This window comes from Haliotis asinina, chromosome 10, assembly GCF_037392515.1.
Source record: "Haliotis asinina isolate JCU_RB_2024 chromosome 10, JCU_Hal_asi_v2, whole genome shotgun sequence".
Lineage (NCBI taxonomy): Eukaryota > Metazoa > Mollusca > Gastropoda > Lepetellida > Haliotidae > Haliotis > Haliotis asinina.
The window spans coordinates 10,279,782-10,303,069 of record NC_090289.1 but is presented as its reverse complement, the minus strand read 5'-3'; the positions used below and the strand labels follow the sequence as shown (position 1 = coordinate 10,303,069).

At 37.4% G+C, this 23,288-nt stretch overlaps 1 protein-coding gene across 2 annotated transcripts; it reads left to right on the top strand.

Moving 5' to 3' along the window:
* The first annotated feature begins 686 nt into the window (after positions 1-686).
* Positions 687-22,165, top strand: LOC137298062 (homeobox protein Hox-A9a-like). Of its 2 annotated transcripts, XM_067830112.1 has the most exons (3): positions 687-1,823; positions 8,405-8,446; positions 19,847-22,165. In XM_067830112.1, the coding sequence occupies exons 1-3, from the start codon at positions 1,355-1,357 to the stop codon at positions 20,155-20,157; spliced, it is 822 nt and encodes a 273-aa protein (XP_067686213.1). In that variant the 5' UTR covers positions 687-1,354; the 3' UTR covers positions 20,158-22,165. The 2 variants fall into 2 exon arrangements, with proteins under 2 accessions (XP_067686213.1, XP_067686214.1); XM_067830113.1 differs by lacking the exon at positions 8,405-8,446 and having other exon boundaries at positions 767-1,823.
* Positions 22,166-23,288: the final 1,123 nt, after the last annotated feature.

Below are 23,288 nucleotides of genomic sequence, written 5' to 3'. Positions count from 1 at the left end.
GAAATCATAAAATTCTAATTCATTAAAGTTACTGTGTCTAGTTCAGAGATTTCTTTGTACAACACAGCGCGATGTTTACATTTATACATCTAATTATTTAAATACGCTATGTGATACAGCTATGTATCGCTATATTGCAGTCCAACCTGTAGACGTGAATATATTAATATGACATAATCTGGGACTAAGTAAAAACTAAACCTATAAGTTAATCATGTGGAATTTTAAGAGGAAATCATTAACCTTTCAATAAGTGTTCCTCGAAGAGGTCCTTGTTTACACTTGGATGTATGATAATCGAAATAGTTACACATAGTAAACATAAACAGTAAATTTGTTATGAAAGGATTGTACAACATTGGCATAAGTGTGCATAACCACGATATATAAGAAAACAGATATTGAAATAATTATAAATTTTTTATAAGGATGTAAATGCATGACTGTCTACATGAATACGTACATTGTGTCCTTTGGTTAAGTCCATTACCCTTAATAGGTATGCATGAGTATGAATGACAACAGCGCGTGGAGTCGTATCTCCTACGATATTTTGAGATAAGGAATACTTCCACATATCTATACTTCCAATATTGTGTATGAATTTATACACAAGGACCTTCTACAATATCCAGTAAAAACTTATGTTAATGAGTGGAGGAAAATGCCCCACCTGCCCACACGTTGATGAATGAAGGTGCATCCGGCAACCAATCACAGAACAGCTTGGTTCGTATAATTCAGAAGATTTCCACATTTCTCGCCCAAAATGATCCCAGCTACGAGGCACTGAGCTTTGGGGATGTTAGTGCGTGTTGCTCGTGGCTCTCAGTTATATGCGAGTTAAGTATCGGAGTTGGAGCCATAAGATTTAATTGTGCACAGTCAGGTCCATCTTAAGGGACTTGTTCTGCTCGCAAACTTCTCTCAGCGGGCCTCGTCCGTTCTCCCCGAATAGACATTTTACTGTTTGTTTTATTGAAGCTGCTTTCGAGAGATGGTTAAAAGGTTTGCATACGTGTGTAAGATTTTCAGAGACAGTGCCGACGCCTAATTTTGAAGACGGAACGGATCGAGGGACGGTGTGTGTGACTTCGCTAGCGTGACCTTTGTCGGGGAGAGCGAAATAACACGCGTCATTGCCTCAGCTGTCAATCAAACAAAGCCTGGCGGTGGAGCTCGTATTATTTTAATGCAGGGTCGACAAACGGGGCAGTGATTCTCCACCCCTCCCCTTAGGAGTGACCGGTCGTAGGGCGGGACATTATTGGACGAGATTTCAACTGCTTCAAGTTGACAGTCAAAGGACCAACCAGTTAATGCCTTCTGTGTTCACTCGCTGCGTACACACGAAATGAACCCGTATGCGATAAGGGGTTGGCATCTACCTACAGCCTATTCTGAGAGCAACAACTGTGACCGTAACTACCCAGCAATGTACCCTGCTAGCTGGCCTTCCGGGTATTTCACACCACCATCTGTCTACCCGTTCCAGACTGACACCACCAAACAGCATAATGGTAACGATTGGAAGCTACAAAGCATTTGTTCCACGAATTCGGAAGCTTCAACTCCAAGAGACTCCAACAATTTGGTTAAACCCGGGTATGAAAGTTTATTGTACAAACCAAATAACGCTCGTACTGACATTGAGGGCGGCCGAGAGGAGGCACAACGGAGTTGTTGTGCTATATCATGTTCCTGTAATGGACAACAGAGACTCAATGTTATTGACAATTCCTGGAGAAACCCCGAAGTTTCAGCTACGTTAGATTTCAATAAAACACCCGGGATGTCACCTTATCAAAGCTTCTGCCAAAGAGGTAAGATCGATACAATTCATGAATGTTTCTTCAACGTCTAGTTGCATGTCCCGTGTCCTACCCAGGATCAAATTACATTATCATGTATTACAGATACTTAAAACCACTACCAGAACTGATGTAATAACCAATATCTCCCAATGTTTCATTGCTGTGTCGAAATACCTATTCTGGCGTTAAATTTAAACATTTAGTTTTTGCACTTAGCGATTACTTATGATACATGCCCATAGTCCTTGTTGGTGCGAGTCATAAGGTTATGTAGCATACAAAATGTTGATTGAATAGTAAATTAGTGCAAATTATATGTCCCTTCTTTACTGAAGAAATATCTCAGTTAATACGCTTCGTTATTTCCAACAATGTCTTTATTAGATGAACTGACATTCCAAACACCCCCTGTCTCGTAAATATCAATCTTGTCATCCATGTGTATACATCTAGACATCTAAACTGCAGATGGTGCCATGTCATCTCTGAAATGAAACGCGTGTTTCACCGTTAATCGTACCAATTCATGATTAGACCCATCTGAGAATTGTCGGATACAATGTCTATGTGAAGATGATCACAAATGTTTTTAACGCCTTACCTGTACTATATTGTGTTCCACTTGTGATTTATAATATAAAAAACAACTACAAATGAAATGGGTATATACACATCTACACGAAACAGATTTGTGTCCTAAATCCTTTCGTAACTAACAAATCCAAGCTAATAGTGACATAGCATAATATCGATAGCCCTCGTTATCATTAGTATTGTTATATTATTAAAATACAATATCAAGTTTATACATAAGAGCGTAAAACAGAAATATGTATTTTAATTTGTGTTCACGTGTTACTTATTTGAAGATGGTTACTCGGCAACGGCTAAAAAATCAGTTTAACCACATTCTAGCTGGTTTCCTAAACAGCTAAAACGACATATGCAAGATCGTAACTTTCATGTCTACAACATTAAGGCGACCTTACACCTGTGACTGCAATATTAATATGTGACATGCATTGCATGCAAATTGGAGAGCAAACACCGTCTTATATCATCTGACATACACTTGTTTGACATATGCTTAACCAGGTCGACATGCACGACAAAATATACATGTATTTCATTTAAATATTACCCCAGGTTTGGCATATGAAGTAAATTATGTCCCCTTCTCCCCATGAATAAAACGTATTTCAAGATTCAAATAGTACATGACCCAGTGTTTAAATATGACACGACGTGCTCGTAAAAAGTATAACATAGCATTTAAACCCGTGGTTATGTGTCAGGTTCTGGAAAATGTGTAATGTTTCAATGTAATTGTTAAAACAATGACGTAATTTCCTTATCGTCAAGGATAATTGGAAGTCTGTGCATGTCTTCATTTCTGTTTCAGCAATTTGTCGCAATTCCAGTACCATACATTACTAAGGTAGCGCCTAATATCTTTCCAACTGAAATAATTCCTGTTGGAATAATTCGCATATATACACCAGTTTACCTTCTGTGGAATGCTCGTGTAATGATTCAAACAGATTTGTCAGCGCAAATCTCCCTTTCCGATGAAGCAATTTGTCAGTATCGATAACTTCATCAAGGATCGCACACACTTACCTTCCGGGAGAAGCAGTTTGTCATGATTTACATCCACACTTATGTCGGAGTCCACGTAAATCTAACCTTACGTAGAAACAATTTGTCATAATTTATCTGCAGACGCCTGTCATAGTCATCGAACATCTTCCTTTCTGCATTCTGAAGACGTCAGTTGTCGTAGTTTACATCTGTCCATACATGACAGACAGAACATATCAGCTTTACCCTAGATGCAAACGTTATCATAATTCAGACACATTCCTATGCTTTCTTATACACTAATCTACCATTCGAATAACACGGCCAATGGTACATTACATAAAGTTCCAGCACATCGCATCTGTCTCAAGTTATCTCATAAAACCCTTATCACTGCCCTGACGCTAACGTGTTTCAGATGTTCACAAAAAAATACAACACAAGCTTTCAAACTTCTCAGTTCAGTAAAACATATTACGAATGGTGACTTTATTGATATTTGCCTTGAAAGAGACAAAATGCAAGTTCTCCCTTACCTAAGAGATCCAGCCTACGTTTATAGCACACAAAAAATCTTCTGTCTGACAAAGCAGATCAATTAATAAATAAAATGACAAGGGTTTTACCCTATAAAGTGGTATCTAAATGGATGGATTACATGTACGGTCTAAATGAAAGCACGACATGGACACAATGAATGGCAGTATTATTCTATAATTCACTGATATACAGATGCTTATTGAATGGTTATATGTATTACTGATTTTTAACACGTCGGTGTAATTAGGTTACATATAATGATACTTAAGAAAGCTAGTACACATCATCACTGAAAGGAAACGGACACCACGACATGCCACATTGTCTCTTTTGTCTTTTCTCACTCATATACATGTACATAAATAGTGTTTACGTGTCGTACGCATAGAGGTAAATGTTCAAACAAGACATGCATTATGTCTCGCTATCAATTGTGTTATAATCATTCGAATCTACTTGAATTAACTTTAAATATAAATATTGATTTCTGAAAAGAAAAGCAATCAAATACTATGGAATAAAATTGATTATTCTACAAACAGTACACAGGCCTATTTTTACTATTTACGAACCACTGTTTATGGAACAAAGTGATTTATTTTAAGCTGATTTGAAAATAAGTATTGGGAAAATAGTTTGATATATCTAACGAATGATAGTACTCAAACGTACACTGGCGTTCATGCAGAACTAAGGACGGAGATATTTGCAGTAATTCCTCCAGAAATACATTTCCTTTCACCTTAAAGTTAAACTGAACCCTTATTTCAAGCTCCAACCAATTTATTCTTTTTTTCTGATGTTACTGGGTACAAATGTACCGGCCTCTATTCGTATGACACATGCACATGGTATACACTCAAATGTCGAATTCAAATTCACTACTTTCATTCAAATTTGCAGCTTATTATATACTATTTTTCACGGCGTGTATCTTCCTTAGAGCTGGAATTCATATAAAGATGAATTTCCATTGAAAACAGATTGTGGAATATGAAATACCGTTTGAACGATGTAACTTACAGATGATGTTGGGAAATGTAAATACCATTTCCAAAATTGTAAGAACACTTTGCAGAACATAGTACTATATCAGTTCTGCCATGATCACATCGTACGTTAGTTATCGTCAAGGTGTGTTTTAGCATGACTTATTAATTTGTTCAAGGCATTTCTGGAAATGCTGTCTCAGAATAGGTGTTTAACCATTCTTGTTGGTTGGGGGCAGGGGAGGGGTGGGGTGGGGGTAGTTTCTTGTTCTTTCTGTCGTGTTTGAATAACCTCCGGCATTGAGACCATCAAATCATCTTCACAGGAACCAGGGTGTGTAAATCTTATAACCCACGCCTTGTCTTGGAAATGAGCCGTGTGTTTCTCTCAATAAATCGCCCTGCTTTTATTATTGTGTCACACATAATTTAGTTTCAGAAATAAAGTAGATTGTTAGTGTGTTTGACATGCGATGTGAGCATTACATTTTAAGAACAACTTAGATCCTACATAAAAAAAACAGTAAAGGAAAAGACTCATTTTTGGAATGTCCATATCTATGTTCAATCATAATGTCTACCAGAGTCAGTCTTTCATGTCATTGTAATATGCGTTTTGTACACTTTGTTAAAACCATTTTGAAAATACATCATATTTTCTTTAGCACTGTTTGCCAGACTTGTGTAAACATGTTTGTTCATTGCCTTCCTGTATTCAAAATGAGGTTTTCATGTTTTTGAAAACGTATTTCCTTCAAGAAACGTCTTCACGAACATCAATATATACCACTCGTTGATTCAGTATTGATAACCCTTCATTTTGAGTTTCCAAGAAAATGCATACGTGGATTGAAATTGATCGCAGTAATAGCTACACCAGGGGCGGTTCTTTCATATTTCGTTGTGAGTGCACAATTAAAACAATTCTTAACCTTCAAACAATACACCCATAAAATAAAATTAACAAGATTAAATGCAAAAAACCTAACGGATAAAGAGTAATTACGCGAAAGGTGTGACATGTAGATTATGTTAGTGTGTTTATTACCTGTGGAATACTTATAACGGTGTATGTTCGTGGAAGCCCCAGGGCATATGGAACAATAGGAAATTTGGAAACAGATGTAAAATCACCACGGTATCACTATTTAACACCGATCAATCAAGTCCCATTCAATTATAAACTAATTTATGCTCGGTCATTGATAAATTGGTTTGTGTTTACCTGTTCATTAAATCCAAGCTAAAGCTAGAATGGTTTATTATCAGTTTGAAATCTCAATCCGAATGGCTGAGATCGAAATGAGGAAATGGCATGTTGTCGAATGGTATTCTACCCCAAATCAAAGCAAACACATAAGTTTCATCTCTTGGGCGTTTTTTGATATGAAATATTTTAAGATACATGTAGCTTTTTATTATTTTTAATAATGCAACACACGGTACATACTCGGATAAGCACAGGACAATATATGAATCTTAGGAGTGTGGAATGTTTTGCAAAATAATGCATTATTCAATCTTTGGGACACACCGATGAATATATAAGTAGCTTATATGAATACACATGTACGTTGGTTATCACCATATTGGATATGAAGTGCATGTGTTTGGTGCCATGTCGATTCACTGTGAAGAGATTACGAACTTTGAGGCTACCGTTTTCATAGGACTTTACAAAGTTGGTAATTGTCGCATCATAATTGCAGGGTTCGGACCATTTTATACACATTTTGGTCTCAGAATGGTACATTTCCCACACATTTTGCCATTTAAAAGTGTGAAGGTTTAGCTGAAATTACCGTCACCGCACCATGCTGTTTTATCACATACCATCTTTTGATTCTTCGAACAATAGTCCCAGCGTACTCCGAACACAGTATAAACGCTCGCTTTTATTCAAAGAGATAAAAGTAGTTGAGAAAAACAATTGGAAGATTCTTCATTAAAAACTCGTTAAAAATGTCTAAATGCTCCAAAGCTAACTTTTACGGCTGAACAGAATCATTAGAGCGACCTTAAAATCCGGACAGAAAAGCGACGTGGTCAGCGCGTTTAGACTATGCAGAATGATCACTGTAATTACCCCCGTTTGAAAGGCTCGTAAACCGACACCAGAGATAAAACAGGGTATACGCCCGTGAAACCTGGTGAGGGGGCGCTCACACTTGAATGGGGACGCTGTGTGTTGAGCGATTGGGGGTAGGGGTAGCCCTTGATAGATCAGTTTCCGGTGGTAGTGTGTGGCGTTATGAAGAACGATAACCGTCGCGGGGTGTTTTATAGTGTAACATTTAAACGATACAATAGACTCTTTTCGTATGAATAGCAATCAACTACCGCAAAACACTTAGTGTCTCCAGCTCCAAACACTCAACAAACCTGCATAATAGTTTACAAATCCACAATACTGTTCATGAATAAATGGTTATGCTTGTGTTGCCGTTAAACAAAAAAAAATTAATAACTTTACTTCTCTCACCGTTTAATCACTTATAATTTTATCACATTTTATGATAGGATTTATATAGAGTGAAAATTAAAATCGTTTCTACATTGATCAATAAAACAACAGTATACATTTAAATTGGTTTCAATAGGTTGGTTAAAATAGAAATTAATGTTCACGTGTATGCCACTACCTGTCACTTGCAAACAATTTCAAAATAAGGAAACATGTAATATTTGATTTGCATTACGTTATGCCATAAAACAGTAACTTGCCTCCAACTGTCTTTTAAATCATGCAGAAACAAGCTTGTTACCCATGGCAGCAGTTACATTATGTCAGACATAAAACATGGCTATAAAATGTAGTGAAGAATATATACATATTTGTATATTTCCGATATGTCACAGTCGAGTAGAATAAGGATGTAAACAAGATTGTCTTCGGGCGATTTCATTCATAGGGAGAGAAAGTGTAATTCAGAGGGCAACTTGACCTGGCGGTCTCAAGCCTGTGACAACGGACACATGAAAGAGATTAAAAAGCTGATCATAATTTGTAGCTTTAGGCTCTTCTTTTCTTCTGTCAGATGAACAGATGTAAAAGGATTTGGATGTACAAATGTGATCTACGGGAGATAACAACCTTGGACTGACAAACAACAACAGAATTATAAAGTGTATTTTTTATGTTAAAGGTATTTTAGGGGGAATCTTGAAAGTAGGACACACCCTCAACAAATCGAATGGCATTGATAACTGTGTTTGTTGATTGTGTTCCATTTCAAAGAGAGGAACAAAAGTCATTTGGTTCTTTAAATAATGTAATACATGCACACGTTGGTAATACGTTTACGCAGGTGCAAAATATTTTGTTTCTTCTGTTATAGTAATTCAATTTTCAGTGCACCGTGAGATTGATAACGTATCTTACCAAAATGTTTACAGCACAGTTTTGAGTTTTGTGACGTGTTATTCACAGATTGTTTTGAATTTAGGTTTGTTTTTTCTGATATGGCTGATCTTTTTCAGACTATGAAATGGAACACAATGGAATGATTGGCAGATTGTCAGGTAAATTGCAGTTGTTCTAGCCTATAACAGAGATTCAAACATTGGTCTCCTACTCCTCTGACAACCCTGTTCTGTAGTCAAGGAACCCTCTTTAGGGTCAATTACCTTCTTTTGAATAATAACCTCATCATACTCTAACACATATTTCTCTTCTGCTTTCCTATTAACTCCCCTATGCTAATTCTAAAATATTGGTGCAGATATTACAAGATTTGGTAATTGTGGTGTCATTGTTTCTCATTCGATACATCCTGCAATATAATCAAATTATTTTATATCTGTAACAATGTTATTAATTTTAGCGTGATGGACACAAATCTAATTATGGCACTTATACACTTTGTTAGGTTCCGATAATAATATTTGCAATGTAATTTATTTCATTATTGGTTTGTGTATGATGTTACGAAAGCTATCAAATGAATCACACATACATACAGTTTAATACAGTTGTCATTATTAGAAGGATTATGATTTTCTCTTAAACGTTGATATACAGTGAAAAGTATCTAATAGCAAAAAGCATTAGTTTAGATTGGAGCTTCTTGCATTACTATTCAGCTCTAAACACTAACAAAATAGTATATACGTTACGAAAACGGTAACAGGCGTTTTTCGCGACTCTCTAATGTAATTGAGTACCCGACCAAATGGAAGATCACGTTAGTGTATTTAAATGCTCCATATATTTTGACAGCGGTATTACGAGCGTCCATATGAAGACTGGTAGTTGATGTGGCTGATTATTTGGATATGTAATTGAAAACATATGTGTGTGAAGTAATCACTGAAATTATGCATTTTCAACTTCATTGGAAATCATTGCAAAAATAGTACACATTTCGTTCTCTTTCTACAGAGATATTGCATCCTACCCTGACGTATTAGGAGAAATAAAAATACGTATAACTAGGAAAAAAGTCTTTCTCTGATTTTAGTTGGTATTTGCTTCATCATATGGGCCTATGTTCACATACAAAAAAAATGTCCAAGTCTGCACTAGGTATATGAACGTTTGAATGTAAGACGACTTTCTGTACGAAATGTTGTAGCAGAAATGTATACAAGACCATCACTGAGTGCACTTGTACTGTACAATAGGAGCAATGAACCTATATGTATTTAAGAAATAGAGCCCTTAATACACGTATGACTGGGGAACACTAACGTAGGTAAGAATGATGTATGTATTTAAAATTCAATATGACCAAAATCTCAAGTTCAGAAAGAGGCGTGAGAAATCTATTCATTACTGAAATACTAGTAAACTATCAACAAAAGGGATAAATCCCATTCTACATTCTTAAGAAATAAGTTCTACAATGTCGGTTATATTATAAGTGTTTTTTGGGGGGAGTTGGTTGGTTTAACGCCAAATTTGGCAGTATGATTATCTGCAAAAATCGATTCTGGATCCAGTCACTGGATTGAATCCATTATTGGATTCTATGACAGAGCATGTGTTTATGAATCACTATCAAACAGTGATGACACCATGTACTCGCGAGTATCCTTCCAAACCCATGTCATCCGTCATAAATACATGCCGAGGCTAATCAATTGTTAACCAGAAAAGTCATCGAGTCAAAATAAGGAATTGCATACGCAATCAAGGCAGTTTCTGTGCTTCAGAAACATTTTAGAACGGATAAAACAATCATGTTGTTTCACCGTGTAATATGTACCCTTTTTCTAAAATCAGTCTTCACGTCTCATGTCAGTAAACAAAAGGTTGTGATACGTTGACCTATCAACGCCACAAGGGTCCTCAACCATGGATTTCTTTGTCCATCATGGCTCAGCTGGTGTTTTAACGGTCGGACTTAAAGTCTCAGACGACGCTTGTTGGGATAAGTAAATGATATTTTAGATTGGACAAGTGGTGCAAATAATGTATTCATCAATGGGAACTTGTTTTATTGGCGGAATGATTTGCTTCAGTTAGACATAAAATGCTTAGTCACGCATAATACTCAGTACCCGATAAAGGATTATTAAACACTGTTTATACAAAATACACTTTTGGCAATTGAGTGCAAAATCGTCATTGGCTATTCAAGACAATCTATAGATAGGATATATACATAGAAGGGCCACAATAATCTGCACATAAGGAATTATCATTTAAGATCAAAGTCTACTTTCTCTCATTCGACAAAAGGTCAGTCCAGACAATAATTCGTTTTGTTTGGATTTTGAGATTTTGGTACTTTTATACCTTTCTGGAACAGTTTTGTCAGTACATGCCACTTGTCTTTAGTCATATAGCAATTCATTTGATTCATTTAGCTTAGAGAAGCAATAAAAATTGACAAGAATCATGATCAACTGCAGCGGGCAGCCTAAGAATGATAGTACCGAGTAGAAGTCACGACAAAGCGTTGTTCAAGTAATAAAAAGAGGTTCATGTCGTTGATTTACTGTTACACTGCCAAACAGGTGCAGTAGATCATCCAGCTAAACGCATTTACACTTGATTGACAGTGTCACACGGGAGGCTCAAAGCCATAGTTCCATCACGATTGTACTGGCGTCAGGGAGGCATGTTTGTGAGCATATAAATGGTCTGGTTAGTGCATTCTAAAATGGAGCCCATGGTTACATGGTTAAATCTTAAAGTTCAAGTTTCGACTTGAATTCAAACGTTATGAGAATTACAATTAGGTTTTGAATCTGATAGTGTATGTAGTTTGCAAAGTCGGATTATAGGAATAATTCTTCACTGTAACCGGATAGTTCGGGTACAACAAAATGGCTTAATGGTTTACTTTCTCTTATGAAGACTGTACATATAGGTTTGCGTATGTGCGTCAAAATAAAAGGGAGACGGGAGGGGGTAGCCTACTGGTTAACGCATCCGCTCGTCACGCCGAAGGCCCGGGTTCGATTCTGCACATGGGTACAATGTGTGAATCCCATTTCTGGTGTACTGTTGATGAAATACTACTACACCCGACGTAAAACCAACTCACTCAGTTATAAAATGAAATGTTAGGTCACCGCATAGTTAATTGTTTTCAAAAGAACGTTAAGTTTTCAAATTTCTGTTCATGAATAGATAAGTTTCGTTTCAGTGTTACAGAAGTGTATTAAATATGTCCCTTAATAACATGGCGTTTCAATGTTACAGAAATTATGTATTAAATTTGTCCCTTAATAACATGTATTCATAATGTACCGCAATATAACAGATAGTGCAGCAGTTAACAGTCACATGTTCGGAACGAATCACCCGTGTAACTTGCCGTTGGCTATCTTTACGCTTTTCATGGTAAATGCGTTGACATTTTTTGTTTTATGGCACACACAAACAAATTAGATTTGGAGTATGAAAATAAATTCCAATTTGCTCTTAAAAATGTGATGACTGTAACTAATCATGTCCTAAAATTGTATTTTGATTGATACATAAGACGGCTGGTCCTGGTTGAGTCTCGCAATCAGAGTAGCGATGCTGTCTTTAAGTTGTATGTATGTATGTATGTATGTATGTATGTATGTGTGTGTGTGTGTGTGTGTGTGTGTGTGTGTGTGTGTGTGTGTGTGTGTGTGTGTGTGTGTGTGTGTGTGTGTGTGTGTGTGTGTGTATGTGTGTGTGTTTCCCCTGGACTATTACCATTGGTAATGTCTGAGACTTACACGACTCCGGGTTTTATACTCACATTTAAGCGGACTAGTCGTAGCATATTCAATTTAAGAGGCGCACAACTCAACTCATTTTATTCCTCATCTCGGGTGCATCAATGCATGCTGTTACGGCCATTAAGTGTTCCACATTTCTTGTAATTTTAGAACTAAACATCTTATAACCACGCATGTCATTTCACGTCCCGCCTATAAATATCTGTTCCAATATACCGCCATTATTGATCTGATCACAGACACTAAACCATCACGTTGTCTTGTCAACTCTTGTCAGCTCAAATCATACACTCAATCAGATCAAAGCGAAGAGTTCAGATGTGGAACAGAAATCCCGAGAAGAGATTACGCGATGTCACCATGGACGTCAAGTAATGTAGCGGTTTGTTTTGGTGTCACTTCAGATAGGCACGATACCCACGCCTCAAGTCGCAGTGTCACTGTCCTATAATTAACATCACAAGTCGTCAATATGACAAGGAAATGTAGGAACAGGCGTTTAGTAGGAGAAGGGACAGATTAAGGTGTTTAAAGGTTTGTAGGTGTTATAGTATGCTTTTATTGCAAGAGTTTCGACAGTATCAACAAGAATGTCAACTGTACAGCACGCGTATGGGGTTGTTTGTTTACAATATTGCAGTTATATCACAGAGTTCTTTATTTTATCGAGTCCGAGTCAGACAAATCAGTGACTCGACGTATGGGTAACCATCAACGTCATTTGATACACCCTGACAATTTTAAGTAGTAGTAGTAGTTGTAGTAGTAGTAGTAGAGGGGTTAGGAGTAATAGTATCAAAAGTAGTGGTGGTTGCCGTTGTAGTAGTTGTTGTTGTTATTGTTGATGATGATGTTGCTGTTGTTGTTGTTGCTGCTGCTTCAAAAAAGCAAAAGTGACAGTCGAGGATGCTGAAATTTGATTTATGCGTCATCATGATTACGAAATACATACATGTCTCACAAAATTTGAATACATTAACAACTGAACTGTAATTAGCCCATAACGCATGCAACAAATCAACTGTCATTGTATCTACAGCTCTTTACACTTCTAACGCCTATACACGATGCTGTTTGTGGATACAGTATGACACGCTTGCATAATTTACATCAAATTTTACGTGAATTTGAAAGTCTCATTTGGGCAGACTCCGCAATGTTGTTATTGAAACCCTTTTCGAAAAGTTCCATAGAGTATTTCTATCAACATTTATATCAAATATTACAATACACCATTTCAACTTCCGACGAACTGTTTCAGAAATGATTTTTGTGAGGAAATGGTATATCACTATTAAATGACATATTTAATTAGTAACGTGTATTTAACATGTTGCGGTTGTATCAATTCCATATATGTAGTCATCACCTGCAAAAAGTATTTTAAAAATATAAAATATGGCAAAGATGGAATAACACTTAAATGTATCTTATTACATAGTTTGAATAGGAAAAAACACTTTCAAAATAATATATGGTTAGACACGTTATCTTTGTAAAAATGCTTACAGGTGGCAGTGAAATGATCTTATTCGGGGATTAACGTGTCAAATTGGCCTAAAACACTCACATGCACGCACGCATGCACATGTGTTCATACATGCATATACATGCATGCATACATACATACATACATACATACATACATACATACATACATACATACATACATACATACATACACACATGCATGCATACATACATACATACATAATACATACATACATACATACATAACATACATACATACATACATACATACATACATACATACATACATACATACATACATACATACATACATACATACATACATACATACATACGACGGCGTTAAAGAAAGCAACGGCAAAAGTGTCATTATATTTCTCATTCTATCATCAGATCATCAGATGGTACACGAAATCATGAGCAAATTATTATGTTTCATATTACTGTCAGTTCTAAGCCATGAAACATAATCCTATCCACGGAAAGATCATTTGAACATTTGTTTGGGGAGAAAGTGCAAACTGCAAACGCCAAACGTGGCTTTCTTTCAGTGATAGAGAAGCGTGAGGCTTAACGCATCGTGATTGATGGCTGACACTGAAATATGACGGCTCCATGTAGACAAATGAAGTTCATCAAGGATATTTGCGTGAGCCAGTTGAACGGCCTCAAGGCTAGAATGGATAGGTTTTTAAACACGGGCTTTCAACACCTTTGCAAAACAGTCACAGTATTACCCGAGGCAAACTTGGGCTGCTCTCAAAGGCATTGTTTCGCATGGTGATATGTGAGGTTAAACCCCAGCATGTTGTTTGTGTGAAGTGATCTGAAGCCATGCTACCAGTCTCTGAAGGCAAGGCGTCTTGTTAATCGCTGTCATCATATTTGTTCAGGACAGAAAATTATACCCTGATATCATAATATAAATATACCAATTTAATTTACAAATATTCTGATTTTAATTGCAAGATTGCAAACAAATAGAAATTGTGAAATCATTTAAGAGAGTTTCACAGGCTGGTGATAGAATGATAAGTACAATGCAATTTTTACCGTTGTTTTCTTTAAAGTGCTCCGTGGGATAACTGAGACTGGTTATTCTCTGGCATTGCGGTTTTAATAGTATTTACAGTTTACAATATTATTACATGTATAAGTTGCAATGATTTTCAGGGAATCGGATTTTATAGAAGAATTTACACATAAACAATCTCCGTAAAAAATGGCCGGATGCATATGTAGAAATAGATCAAAATCTTCTTCGCACTTGGGCGCTCTTAAAATCAAGAATATTGTGAAAAAATATGATTCAGATATCTCGCCAGAGGGAGATGATTGTCCGGTTGATTGTAGCGACAAATTGTTTGAAGTTTGGATTGTAGGAAATACCCAGCCTTAGAAGATTAAGGGAACCATGTTATCACTTTATGAGATCATAAAGACATAGACTATTGCGCTCCCGGCAATAGAGTTTGTACTTACTGGAGACGATAGTAACCAGTACATGGTTTATCCCACCAACACGATGCTATGTTACAAAAACATCTATCTCGCCAGGGTCAATGTCGGTCAATTGTAAATGTCCAAACTCCGTTCTTATTAGAAGACGATTGTTATATAGTGGTTTCGTCAAGTCACTGGAACAAGACGATACGTATTTTTATATACAAAATATATCAGCGCGTGTGTATCTGTGTCTGTGTATGTATGTGTCTGTGAAGGTGTGAGAAGGTCTCTGTGTGCCTGTGTATCAGTGAAGGTGTGTGTGTGTAATTGTATGTGTGTGCGTGAGAAAGAGTATGTGTGTAAGCGCACGCGTGCTTGTGTGTGTCGGAAAGTGCGAGTGTGAGAGACGTGTGTTTACGTTTGTGAGAGAGTACCTGTATATGTCTGTCAGTGTATGTGAGTGCACGACACGGAATTTTGTACTACTACTTTACTCTACCCAAGGTAGCGTGAACAATATCGACAAAAATATGCTTTAGTAACACTATAGTATACCACTACGCTAGACAATATTTTACTGCCCTCGGAATCATCTCCGGTGCAAGTTATAAATTTCTGAAAGATGCAGATCAAGATTCTTCAAAGGCATATAGAAGTTGTTGGGGTAATACAAGACATATTTTATGGATAACAACTTCTTGATTTATTTTTCACAACGTTTCTGGGCTCCTTCCCCCTTCGTCAGATGCACATCAAGATTCTTCAAAGGCATTAAGAAGTTGTTGTGGTAATACAAGACAAATTTTATGGATAACAACTTCTTGATTTATTTTTCACAACGTTTCTGGGCTCCTTGCCCCTTCGTAAGATGCAGATCAACTTTAATCTGCAAAAACACATAATGCATAATGTTTTTGACAATTCAAATCAACAATATGCTTGAATCTGCAAAATATCTGTCCACTTCTAACCCTTCCTCTTAAACCAACAAACAGTTGTAACCAAATGCTGGCGGTACGCTTTTAACCACCCGTAATATCGAAAGGTGCTGAAGGCAGGTTTAACGTGGGATAGATGTCGTTGCCATCGTCCACAGATCATGGGGAGCTTATCAAGCCAAAGATGCGATTATATTGAAAATTTTCGTCTAGAATTACTGCGTTTACTGCTCGTCTCGGGTGGGATATATTTACGCTGAGACTCAAAGGTGAGCTGTTGAGAGATAAAGTTTTAATGTCCGACCACCCTGAGAGCAAGTAAGGAAGCCTCGACTGCTTCAGAGTTGATGAGCTGATGCTGAGTTACCCCTTAGAAGGCACTTAATATTTCTTAGGTGAGAACCGATAAAAATGAACTAAGAGTGGGGATGCTATAGCAAGATAATTCTTAATTTTCATCTGGGTGTCTATGTTTTTAAATTAAAATTGAATTTATTAATTTTTTGTCAATTAACGCCGGGGGTTCACGAACATTGTGGTATGTTACAATGTTCCTGTGTGGTTTGGTTTCACCTTTAGAAATGGCTTTAAAATTTGCGGCATGTACATTTTACACCTGAAATTTGATTAGTAATGTCAAAAACAAGTTTCAATTTTACATGATAGACGTAAAAGGGAAAACAGTGAGGGAAAACATATGAAACGACCTTTTAAGGCAACTATGAAAATGCTATAAAGAAAGGGTTTTAACAAACAATGTCATTTAACTCAATATATAGTATGTTAAACAGCCACTATGACATAACTATATGGTACTGAAAGCGACGGCCAACCGGCGTTAATACAATCATATTAGCCTGAATTGTTTATTGAAAGGACAATGGATGTATAGAAAGTATATTACCAAATTACATAGGTGATTATGGTATCGTCGGAATCGTACAATGAACTCGGTTTCAGCCGAGATATCATGTAATTATTGAAACGGCCCTTTCTGGAATTTAGAGAAGTTTAAACAAGAACTTATACAGAAACCATTTTAGAAACATTGTTTTTAAACATGCACAGAAAAATCCGTGGCTTTATTAAAAGAGAGGCCATGCATGGTTTAAACCTTTGTCCAAGAACGTCGGTTTTAACAATGAAGAAATATACATTAGTGGTCCCCATCAAATTATCAGTTATCATAATCTGGAAAACGATATCATCTTCATTTAATCGTTGTTTGACGATCTGGACTAGAAGGGTGTTCTCTGAACACAATGAATAATAAACTTGGTGGAGGACATGGGGGAGGGTTAAATTTTTTATTCTTTTAGAGGACTCGACAGGGACGTTTATATGTCCGTCTTTCATGTCGACTCGGGTCCGTCTTTATAGCTTTCATATCATTTATTTACACTGGAAATGATTACTGACCGCGCATGGTTGTAGTGCGTCTCTAGGCAAGAAAGAAGAAGAAGAATGGTTGGCGACGGGTGTTCGTTCTGAATTTTAACAATTTAACGGTTTTATTGCTAGATATGCAAGGTTCGACGTTGCTTTTCATAGCATTTACGACGGTGACAAGTCGCAAAATTGTCTTTGATGTTGGCCGACTTATGGGTGCGAGGTTATAAAAAAATGGCAGAGAGTTTGCTTTGGGTTGGAGAGTAAATACTCTCTACCTCTCGAGCTGCAATCAACATGGTCTGTGTTTATTACGCGCGTTTTACGCCTGGGCGGGGTGGAAGTGCGCGACCTTGCTCTTCAGTAACCCTCATTACTCAACGTTGCCTCAAAGGGTATTTCCATATATGGATTAAAAATATTATTTACGACCACAGTTGGATTGACAATCGATGCTTCTCATTCAATACGTCAGACAGTTTGTCACGTGATGTTTCTAACACGACTGCCATTTGAAATATTTGTTCTCAAGCCCAGACTATAATTCTAAAGATTGTATGTTACTAATATATATATACATAGCTGTGGTTTTCAATTGAAGACATGAAAATACAATTTCTGACTACATTAATGTGCTTTAATACTATGATATCTAATGATAAATGTCCTAACCTCGTTCAGTGTACTTGATGGACTTGATCATGCGATGTACTCTCACACCACATACCAAGAACATAGTTTCCATTACGTATAAAACATTTCTAAATATAGCCTCGTCATTCAACTGTCAAATATTAACAGTAAACCCAAGGGTGATATCAAAACATTTAAGCCAAAATTATCCGAATTACGGAATGCATATAGTTACATTGTAACGACGTCTCGTGTCGCTTTGAAGTTAATTTTATAGGAACCCCTTGGGTGGCGCACTGGCGCTGACAGGCCGAGTGCATAAGCCGCGTCCTATTGTCGTGGGGTGTTTATTACTCCGTAATGGCGGCGTGAAGTGATGAAACGGCATATATTCAGGTATCCCCCGTCTGTTATTTGCCTTTTATTATTCTAGGTATCATTGTTAAATCAATTGTACTTTGGCAAGCTTCATCATGGGCTATTATTTCAGTTTTGGAAGTTATGCTGACAATGTAAACTGACTCACTAGGTCAAAAGTATGCTGTCATCCACGTTGGGGTGAACAAACGTTGGTTTGCTTACATTTTTGTCGGTAGATAGATTTACACGGGCAGGTGTTTGACACTGAACCATGGTCATCAAGGAACCAATTTCTTCATCTTCATAATCGAAAAATGAACCATTTGCCCTGTCATCATTTTTGGATTGGTGTGTCGTTTTACGCCGCACTCAGCAACACTACCCCTCTAAGGCAGTGGTCTGTAAACAACCGAGTCTGGACCAGACAATTCAATGATCAACAGCATGAGCATCGATCTACTCAACTATGATGTTACGTCAAGCATCGGATAATGAAGATCCTAGACCCTGTCATCGTTACATTAATTTTATTGCAATATCCATTCACAACAGCTGACAATATCAAAACAATTCTGTCACATTCTTAAGTGAAATTAAAATTAAAATCCTATTTTGGTTTTATAGCTAATTATTAGAACATTCTTTCAAATATAAATACTCAATCCCTTCATTGGGCTTCTATGTAAGAGTAGGACCGAGAATTCAATTCCTGCATGAACCGATTAATGAAATAGATGCTCTTTATATCGATCATTAGCTTCGCTACCTCTTGTAACATATCTGCCTTGAGAATCTTGAGTCACATGTACTGGAGACAGTTTTCCTAACTGTCGCACATGTATCAAAGCTGTCACCTGAACTGTCAGTTACTGTGAACACCTTCCCGGCTGTATATGCATGTGGGGGTGAAGCACTTGTTTACATTATAACCAACCGGCGGTTGACAGAATAACTGTAACCTTGGTTTATGCCTTTTTGTAATGTGTCTTACATCTAATTATGCTTCCTCTCTGACATTTTAATCTCTTTCGCAGGATTTCGTTTGAATAATTCATCTATATTTTCTTTTGACAAATGAGTGAGTTTTCAAGTGGGTTTGAATTTAAGCCGCTTTTAAAAATAGTCCAAGAGCAATACAAACGAACAGAAGAAATGGGCTACCAACATTGTACCCTTATGGTTTGCAGATTTGAAGCCCCAAAAGTGGCAGGAAAAGCGAAACCCTAACCTACTACACTGCAACAACAGTTTTTGAAAATTGGTTTGGATTTCAGATTGTTTTCATAAACTACAAACAAGTGACAGATGGTTTTAGATCAACCAAATTCATTGTCAGTTATCTAAATATGTAATAAGTGTTGCTTTCTGTTGATGTGATATTTAGATTGCGAATGCCAACACGAAACGAGTCTCTAAGGCATTAGGACCTGTTGCTACGAAGCTGTCATAAAAATGCATGTTGAATGTCATGTTGGTACTAATGTTTAAATGTATGTTTCAGAGATGCAGCAGTCAATCCACCTTCCCTCCACTTCCATTGCGCCAACGACCGTGACACTCCGCAAACGACGTCGCCCTTACTCCAAATTCCAGATCGCTGAGTTGGAGCGAGAGTACTCTGGATCTACGTACATATCCAAATCTCGACGGTGGGAGTTGTCGCAGCTTATCAATCTATCTGAACGCCAAATCAAAATCTGGTTCCAAAACCGCCGGATTAAAGCCAAAAAGTTACAGAAACGGGAGGAACTGACTGGCTCCGTGGGACAAGTTCCGCACGACGTGTTAGATGATGGCACAATGACGTCATGAATCACATGACTCTTAGATAACGAAAAAACATTGATGGGGAACCATCGGGAACTCTATAGTTCATGAAAGGGCGATGTTGATGGTGGTGTTGGCAGGACTCGCCGCGAAGACGTATATCACAGGAATTTGATCTCATTCGGTAAAGTGTGATCACTTCTTGTTGTGACATGGTGGTTCTCTAGGATGCATAGCTTTAACATGAAATCTTCTCTGTGGGAAGTAGACAGGGGTCTTCTGTTCGTGAAGGCAACCAGTCCACCGCTAGTCCGAATCGTGGGGCGCAATGTCCCGGTGGAAAAGTGACACCGAATAACGTCAAACATAAGTACTCTTTCAATCCCTTGTAATGGCACCTCCATATTCGTTATCAGCCATAAGCAAACGCATGGGTGATCATAGTGTGTATTGAGTTTACCCACTTGTAGCAATACGTGAAGGGATGAAGGACAACATCGGCTTCACAGGAAGCACCAATGAACCGGATCTGGATAACAACCAGACGCTTGAGCACTTCACCAAACAAACTCTTCATTGTTAATTACATGTGGTTAGAACACTAATTTCTAAGAACTTTTTATTATTTAAATATTTTTCAAAATGACACTAGATTTACAGATCAATCATATGTTTATACATACAATAAACCTAACAGAAGTAATAAGTATCTGACGAAATGAATTACTACGTGGATTATAGTATAATGAGTATTCATATTTCCTCAAGGAATGCATGTAAAGGCTGACGGAGCCGGAATCAGATCCTTGAGGTATTTGAAAATCACTCTTTGGCATGATGTGATCACCTTAGCGCACAAATGTAACTGTATAATTTCAAGGTTCACAGACCACTTTGAATATTATTATAATGGCAGTGTAAAATCCTGATATATGCTCAGAGAAAAAAAAAAGGGATCACGGGAAAGCGAAAGTGTTTGAAGCTATGAAGAATCATGAAAAAAATAAAGGAACACTTGTCCTTTTATGTAATCCCATGTTTTTGTTCCCTCAGTGTATTATCAGAAATGAAATAATCAAAAGGATTGTTCATTTAAAGGGCAGGTTAAGAAAAACCATTTCAGTGTTAAAGTCTATAAATATTAATGTTAATAATACTTTTAGAACATTTCCTATACAACGTGTGATTCTTTAATGAAAATGTGAAACGTTTGTCTGCACTGAATTATCATAAATCTAATGAATAAATTTCCTTGCATGTAGACCTTCATAAGACATAACACGAAAGCATCTTATAACGTCACAAGAATAAAAATTAACCATGGGCGGGTTCTGTAAGTTTAAAATAGAAGATTTTACAAGAATCCGACTTTGGAGTTTATTTTTCTGCAGGTGTTTCATTTGAAACGCCAAACCCTTACCCATCACATCACGTTTAGTTTCTGTCTCCCCTTATTGTCATTTCAGCTATTTGTGTACACTAAAATGATACCAGTCTCGCACGAACCCGTTGAGCATGATATTTCGTAGTCCATGTGATAAAAGTGGACAATGGTCAATTAAACCTTGACCTGAAATATGCTATCTCAGAGTATCCTCTCACGTCAGTCGTGGAACTGCATTTGTAACATATTCGACTTACATGTGTTCATTTTTAAGTCGAGGCAATGTGTGTTCATTTCATTCACTGTTATAACTTATGAATTTAATGTATATGTAGTAATTATTGTCGAAGTAGTACTGGATCTATGCGATTGAAAAGAGTTTGCGTTTATGGAAATCCTTACGAGGATACTGCTGTGTTCGTTTAGATGGACAACTACGGCAACACATAACCTTGTGAGATGTCACCTAGTCTTATGAATATTAATTGCCGCTCTGAATGTTTCACTTTATAGTACGTGTTAAGTACAAAACCATAAAACCAGTGTTTCTAAGGGTTTCGGAGGAGTTGCTTAATCTGAACGAACTCGACATGACCTGTGAGGCACATAAGATACGATAACTTGTTGGTTCCTGCGAATAAAGTGATTCTTTCTGTGAATAAATAGAAACGTATATTACTCATTTGTTTCAAGTTGTCATCATAATGTCAAAGTGTCGCTGGCCTGGACGCTAGAACAAAGTGTGTCTACAGCTCGGTAATAAATTTACACATACATAATCTCTGTGGGGTAACTAAAACGTGAATGGATTTAGGTAAAACGGACAAGAAAGTCTCGAAATTAAAAGTAGGCGATGTTCCATTCTGCGAGCATACCACTGGCCAATGTCAGTGCATGTGAGGAAATGTAATATATATTCGTTCACATGAAATATTTCCAAGGGAATGGGATAAATTGTCAGATTTTCACTTAATTTCTCTTTATGATCTGTTCCCTCATTTGCATTTTATCCATGTTTTAAATCCAATATCTCCTATTTATTCTAATGGTAACTCCAGTTCGCTCTCTTCGACTTGTCGTTTTGTTAATCTATTTCATGCAACATGGCATCCCTTCTCGACAGAGTATCCTTTGGACACACATAGCACATAGCACACTCAAACTGGACACACTTAGCACCTTCTACACCCATGAGAGAGTAAGCTCTCCGTCTGGACACATTTAACATTTAGCACCTCCCACACGCGTGAGAGAGTAAGACCTCTGTCTGGACACACATAGCACCCCCTACACTCACGAGAGTGTAAGCTCTCTGTCTGGTAACACACAGCACCTCCTACACTCGTGAGAGAGTAAGCTCTCTATCTGGACACACATCTCGACAGACAGTAAGACCTCTATCACGACACCCAGAGTACCAGCTACACCGCGACAGGCAGTAAGCTCCCTGTCTGGACACACATAGCACCTCTTACACCTCGACAGATAGTAAGCTCTTTATCTCGACAGACATAGTACACCCTACATGCCAAACATAGTCTCTCATCTTCGTCACATTCAATCACTCACGCACTCAAGAGCGCTCTACCGATCACAAAATCAGCCCTCTTCTACTATGTTCAATATACCCCGCTTCTCTATGTTCCCCGCTGGGAACGCCGAACGCATTTGGTACTTCGTTGCAGCAATTATTTATCTCGAATAACATTGAATCACGTAGGACATGTGGAAATTACCGATGTTCTACGAATGCAAATAGATGGAAGGGAGATAACTCTGAGTCTGTCTTTTC

Coding starts and splice junctions, on each gene's coding strand:
- LOC137298062 (XM_067830112.1), top strand. CDS start 1,355: ATGAACCCGTATGCGATAAGGGGTTGGCATCTACCTACAGCCTATTCT. Junction 1,824..8,404: donor TCAAAGCTTCTGCCAAAGAG/GTAAGATCGATA, acceptor GATCTTTTTCAG/ACTATGAAATGGAACACAAT. Junction 8,447..19,846: donor AATGATTGGCAGATTGTCAG/GTAAATTGCAGT, acceptor TGTATGTTTCAG/AGATGCAGCAGTCAATCCAC.